This window comes from Pezoporus flaviventris, unplaced genomic scaffold (genome assembly GCF_033815535.1).
Source record: "Pezoporus flaviventris isolate CSIRO_AGI_PZ_B2104156 unplaced genomic scaffold, CSIRO_AGI_Pfla_v1 ptg000911l, whole genome shotgun sequence".
Taxonomy (NCBI): Eukaryota; Metazoa; Chordata; class Aves; order Psittaciformes; family Psittacidae; genus Pezoporus; species Pezoporus flaviventris.
In genome coordinates, this window is record NW_026893456.1 from 18,018 (window position 1) to 24,938 (window position 6,921).

Genomic DNA, 6,921 nt, shown 5'->3' on the forward strand with positions numbered 1-6,921 from the left:
AATGGGTGTCAATGGGTGTCAATGGGTGTCAATGGGTATCAATGGATGTCAATGGCTCTCAATGGGTGTCAATGGGGGTCAATGGGTGCCAATGCCTCCCCCCCCCCAGACCCCCCATTGCTCCGCGCGCCCCCCGGGGGCCGGGTGCTGGCTCGGGAGCAGGGCCGGGCGCTGCTGCCGCTGCTCGGGGACGCGCATCCCCCCCCCCGCGACTGCGCCTGGAGCCGCGCCGGCGTCCGCATGGGTGCGCTATGGGGGGGAATGGGGGATAATGGGGTTATAATGGGGGGTAATGGGGTTATAATGGGGTTATAATGGGGTTATAATGGGGTTATAATGGGGTTATAATGGGGGATAATGGGGTTATAATGGGGTTATAATGGGGTTATAATGGGGGATAATGGGGTTATAATGGGGTTATAATGGGGTTATAATGGGGTTATAATGGGGTTATAATGGGGGATAATGGGGTTATAATGGGGGGTAATGGGGTTATAATGGGGTTATAATGGGGTTATAATGGGGTTATAATGGGGGATAATGGGGTTATAATGGGTTATAATGGGGGATAATGGGGGATAATGGGGTTATAATGGGGTTATAATGGGGGGTAATGGGGTTATAATGGGGTTATAATGGGGTTATAATGGGGGATAATGGGGTTATAATGGGTTATAATGGGGTTATAATGGGGGATAATGGGGTTATAATGGGGTTATAATGGGGTTATAATGGGGTTATAATGGGGGGTAATGGGGTTATAATGGGGTTATAATGGGGTTATAATGGGGTTATAATGGGGGGTAATGGGGTTATAATGGGGGATAATGGGGGATAATGGGGTTATAATGGGGTTATAATGGGGGGTAATGGGGTTATAATGGGGTTATAATGGGGTTATAATGGGGTTATAATGGGGGATAATGGGGTTATAATGGGTTATAATGGGGTTATAATGGGGGATAATGGGGTTATAATGGGGTTATAATGGGGTTATAATGGGGTTATAATGGGGGGTAATGGGGTTATAATGGGGTTATAATGGGGTTATAATGGGGTTATAATGGGGGGTAATGGGGGATAATGGGGTTATAATGGGGTTATAATGGGGTTATAATGGGGGGTAATGGGGGATAATGCGGTTATAATGGGGTTATAATGGGGGGTAATGGGGTTATAATGGGGTTATAATGGGGTTATAATGGGGTTATAATGGGGGGTAATGGGGTTATAATGGGGGATAATGGGGGGATAATGGGGTTATAATGGGGTTATAATGGGGGGTAATGGGGTTATAATGGGGTTATAATGGGGTTATAATGGGGGGTAATGGGGTTATAATGGGGTTATAATGGGGTTATAATGGGGTTATAATGGGGTTATAATGGGGGGTAATGGGGTTATAATGGGGGATAATGGGGGATAATGGGGTTATAATGGGGTTATAATGGGGGGTAATGGGGTTATAATGGGGTTATAATGGGGTTATAATGGGGGGTAATGGGGTTATAATGGGGTTATAACTGGGGTTATAATGGGGTTATAATGGGTTATAATGGGGGATAATGGGGTTATAATGGGTTATAATGGGGTTATAATGGGGGGTAATGGGGTTATAATGGGGTTATAATGGGGGGGTAATGGGGGATAATGGGGTTATAATGGGGTAATGGGGTTATAATAGAAACGGGTTATAATGGGGGATAATGGGGTTATAATGGGGTTATAATGGGGTTATAATGGGGGATAATGGGGTTATAATGGGGTTATTACATGGGGTTATAATGGGGTTATAATGGGGGGTAATGGGGTTATAATGGGGTTATAATGGGGGGTAATGGGGTTATAATGGGGTTATAATGGGGTTATAATGGGGTTATAATGGGGTTATAATGGGGGGTAATGGGGTTATAATGGGGTTATAATGGGGGGTAATGGGGGATAATGGGGTTATAATGGGGGGGTAATGGGGTTATAATGGGGGATAATGGGGTTATAATGGGGCATAATGGGGTTATAATGGGGTTATAATGGGGGTAATGAGGGGTAATGGGGTTATAATGGGGCATAATGGGGTTATAATGGGGTTATAATGGGGTTATAATGGGTTATAATGGGGTTATAATGGGGGATAATGGGGTTATAATGGGGGTAATGGGGGATAATGGGGTTATAATGGATTATAATGGGATCCAATGGGATCGAGTGGGATATAATGGGGTATAATGGAATCCAATGAGATCCAATGGGATATAATGAGGTTATAGTGGGATCCAATGGGATCCAATGGGATCCAATAGGGTTATAATGGGATCCAACGGGATATAATGGGGATGGGGTCCAATGGGATCCAATGGGTCTCTATGGGATCCAATGTGTCCCATGGGTCTCTACGGGATTCAATGGGGTCCAATGGGCTCCCTTGGGTCTCTATGGGGTTCAATGGGATCCAATGGGTCTCTATGGGATCCAATGGCTCTCTATGGGATCCAATGTGTCCCATGGGTCTCTACGGGATTCAATGGGGTCCAATGGGCTCCCTTGGGTCTCTATGGGGTTCAATGGGATCCAATGGGTCTCTATGGGATCCAATGGCTCTCTATGGGATCCAATGTGTCCCATGGGTCTCTATAGGATCCAATGGGACCAATGGGATCCAATGGGTCCCATGGGTCTCTATGGGATCCAATGGGGTTCAATGGGATCCAATGGGTCTTTCTGGGATCCAATGGGTGCCATGGGTCTCTATGGGATCCAATGGGGTTCAATGGGATCCAATGGGTCTTTCTGGGATCCAATGGGTGCCATGGGTCTCTATGGGATCCAATGGGGTTCAATAGGATCCAATGGGTCTCTATGGGATCCAATGGGTCTTTCTGGGATCCAATGGGTGCCATGGGTCTCTATGGGATCCAATGGGGTTCAATGGGATCCAATGGGTCTTTCTGGGATCCAATGGGTGCCATGGGTCTCTATGGGATCCAATGGGGTTCAATGGGATCCAATGGGTCTCTATGGGATCCAATGGGTCTCTATGGGATCCAATGGGGTTCAATAGGATCCAATGGGTCTCTATGGGATCCAATGGGTCTTTCTGGGATCCAATGGGTGCCATGGGTCTCTATGGGATCCAATGGGGTTCAATAGGATCCAATGGGTCTCTATGGGATCCAATGGGGTTCAATGGGATCCTTTGGGTCTTTCTGGGATCCAATGGGTGCCATGGGTCTCTATGGGATCCAATGGGTGCCTCTGGGTGCCGGGTGCCCCCAGCGCCGTCGCCGCGGCACCGGCTGCTCCCGGGGGGCTCGCTGTCCATCGGGAACCTGTCCCGGAGCGACGCCGGCTCCTACCGGGTGGAGTGCGCGAACGCCGAGGGCAAGGGCAGCGCCAGCGTCCTCCTCGACGTGGAATGTGAGCCCCATGGCGCCCCATAGCACCCCACGGCATCCCTATGGCACCCCATAGCACCCCCATGGCGCCCTATAGCACCCCTATGGCACCCCCATAGCACCCCTATGGTGTCCTATAGCACCCCCATAGCACCCCTATGGCACCCTCTAGCACCCCTATGGTGCCCTATAGCATCCCTATGGCGCCCTATAGCATCCCTATGGCACCCCATAGCATCCCTATGGAGCCCTATAGCTTCCCTATGGCATCCTATAGCACCTCTATGTTGCCCTATAGAATCCTATAGCATCCCATAGCAGCTCTATGTTGCCCTATAGCATCCTATAGCATCCCTATGGCACCCCATAGCATCCCTATAGCACCCCATAGCATCCCTATGGCACCCCATAGCATCCCTATTGCATCCCTATGGCATCTCTGTGGCATCCCTATAGCGTCCCTATGGTATCCCATGGGGACCTATGGCATGCCTATAGCATCCCTATGGCGACCTATAGCACCTTATAGCATCCCTATAGGGCCTATAGCATCCCTATAGCACCTATACCATCCTTTAGCTCCCTATAGCACCCTATAGCACCTATGGCACCCTATAGCACCCTACAGCATCCCTATAGCACCCTATAGCATCCCTATAGCATCCCTATAGCACCTATACCATCCTTTAGCTCCCTATAGCACCCTATAGCACCTATGGCACCCTATAGCACCCTACAGCATCCCTATAGCACCCTATAGCATCCCTATAGCACCCTATAGCACCTATACCATCCTTTAGCACCCTATAGCACCTACAGCACCTATGGCACCCTATAGCACCCTGACCTTGACCTTTGACCCCCACCCAGACCCCCCCTCCATCGTGCGGGCGCCCGACCCCGTGGTGGTGGACGAAGGGGGGAGCGTAGAGATGGAGTGCGAGGCGGAAGGGCGCCCCCTGCTGGACGGGAGTCTCCGATGGCAGCGCCTGGTGGGATACGGCTTATTATGGGATGTGGGGCGTGGGCTATGGGGCAGGGACCCAACGGGACCCAATGGGACCCAACGGGACTCAATGGGATCCAACGGGACCCAATGGGATCCAATGGGACCCAACGGAATCCAACGGGATTCAATGGGACCCAATGGGATCAAACAGGACCCAATGGGATCCAATGGGATCCAACGGGAACCAACGGGACCCAATGGGATCCAATGGGATCCAATGGGACCCAATGGGACCTAATGGGATCCAATGGGACCCAACGGGATCCAACGGGATCCAATGGGACCCAACAGAATCCAACGGGACCCAACGGGATCCAATGGGACCCAATGGGACCCAACGGGACTCAATGGGATGCAATGGGATCCAATGGGACCCAATGGGACCCAATGAGATCCAACGGGACCCAACGGGACCCAACGGGATCCAATGGGACCCAATGGGACCCAACGGGACTCAATGGGATGCAATGGGATCCAATGGGACCCAATGGGACCCAATGAGATCCAACGGGACCCAACGGGACCCAACGGGATCCAATGGGACCCAATGGGACCCTTCCATGCCCACATTCCTCCCCGCCACCAGGGGGCGCTGTCTCCAGGCTCCGTGGGGCTCCCCGTGGGGCTGGAGGCGCTCGGCGGGGTCCCCGTGGGGCGGCTGCGGGTGTCGGGCGCCCGTCGGGACATGGGCGGGGCCTACGAGTGTCACGTGGACACGGGGGTGCCGCCCCCCGCCCGCGCCGTCATCCGCCTCGTGATTCGCTGTGAGTGGGGCGGGGCCAAGGGACAGGCAGCCAATGGGGAAGTGGGGGGTGGGGTGGAATGGAGGGTGGCCAATGGGGTGGGAGTGATGGGGGGCATCGATGCGGGGGGCAGCCAATGGGGTCATCAATGGAAGGGGGGCACTCAATGGGGGTCAACCAATGGGGATCGTCAATGGAGGGCACCCAATGGGGGTCAATGGAGGGCACCCAATGGGGTTCAATGGAGAGCACCCAATGGGGGGTCAATGGAGGGCACCCAATGGGGGTCAATGGAGGGCACCCAATGGGGGTCAATGGAGAGCACCCAATGGGGGGTCAATGGAGGGCACCCCCATTGCCCCCCATTCCCAGATGGGCCGGAGCTGGAGGCGGCGCCGGCGCCGGAGCCAATCCCGGTGCTGGTTCCGGATGGAGCCGATGCCGTGGCCGTGGGGTGCCGGGCGCGGGGGGTGCCCCCCGTGGAGCTGCACTGGGAGCAAGGGGGCCGCCCCATCAGCACCACGGACAGCAGGTACCTGAGGGCACCCAATGGCGCCCAACGGCACCCAATGAGACCCAATGGAACCCAATGGTGCCAACGGCACCCAATGGGACCCATGGCACCCAATGGTGTCCAATGGCACCCAATGGGACCCATGGCGCCCAATGGCACTCAATGGTGCTCAATGGGACCCAATGGCACCCAATGGTACCCAATGGGAACCATGGCGCCAAATGGCGCTCAATGGTGCCCAATGGTACCCGATGGCGTCCAATGGTACCCAATGGCACCCTATGGACCCAATGGTACCCAATGGCACCCTATGGACCCAATGGTACCCAATGGTACCCAATGGCACCCTATGGACCCAATGGTACCCAATGGCACCCTATGGACCCAATGGTACCCAATGGCACCCTATGGACCCAATGGTACCCAATGGTACCCAATGGCACCCTATGGACCCAATGGTACCCAATGGCACCCAATCGACCTAATGGTACCCAATGGCACCCAATGGACCTAATGGCACCCAATGGCACCCAGTGGCACCTTATGGTACCCATTGGCACCCAATCGACCCAATGGCACCCAATGGTACCCAATGGCACCCAATTGACCCAATGGCACCCAATGGCACCCAATGGACCCAATGGCGTCCAATGGCACCCAATGGACCTAATGGCACCCAATGGCACCCAATCGACCCAATTTCACCCAATCCACCTAATGGCACCCAATGGCACCCAATCGACCTAATGGCACCCAATGGCACCCAATGGACCCAATGGCACCCAATGGACCCAATGGCACCCAATGGACCCAATGGCACCCAATGGCACCCAATCGACCCAATGGCACCCAATGGCACCCAATGGACCCAATGGTACTCAACTGCACCCAATGGCACCCAATGGACCCAATGGTCTCCCCCCCCCACCAGGTTCCAGCAGCTCCAATGGTCGGACCCCCCCTGGACCAGCGCCCTCCTGACCGTGGCCAACATCAGCCAGGATCGGGCCCGGCTCCGCTCCCAGGCCCTGAACTGGGCCCAGTTGTGGGCCCGGGCCCCCTCCCAGTACCTGAACTGGGACCAGGCCCATGCCGGGTACTGGGACGGCAACGGGACACTGGGAATGGTGGAGTGCGTGGGGCGGAGCCAACTGGGAACGGCGAGGAGGCGCTTCCGGCTGCGCCTGGCGGGTATGGGGGGAATGGGGGGGAATGGGGGGGAATGGGGGGGGATGGGGGGGACTGGGGGGGAATGGGGGGGGG

The 6,921-nt window shown here is 54.5% G+C and overlaps 1 protein-coding gene across 1 annotated transcript; it reads left to right on the top strand.

The window, feature by feature from the left end:
• Nucleotides 1-213: 213 nt before the first annotated feature.
• Nucleotides 214-6,849, top strand: LOC133264642 (nephrin-like; the record flags this gene model as incomplete). Its single annotated transcript, XM_061444474.1, has 6 exons — nucleotides 214-244; nucleotides 3,274-3,414; nucleotides 4,263-4,384; nucleotides 4,988-5,165; nucleotides 5,517-5,676; nucleotides 6,590-6,849. Coding segments are annotated over exons 1-6 (865 nt in total), but the record flags the coding sequence as incomplete, so codon positions are not given.
• Between the last annotated feature and the right edge of the window lie 72 nt (nucleotides 6,850-6,921).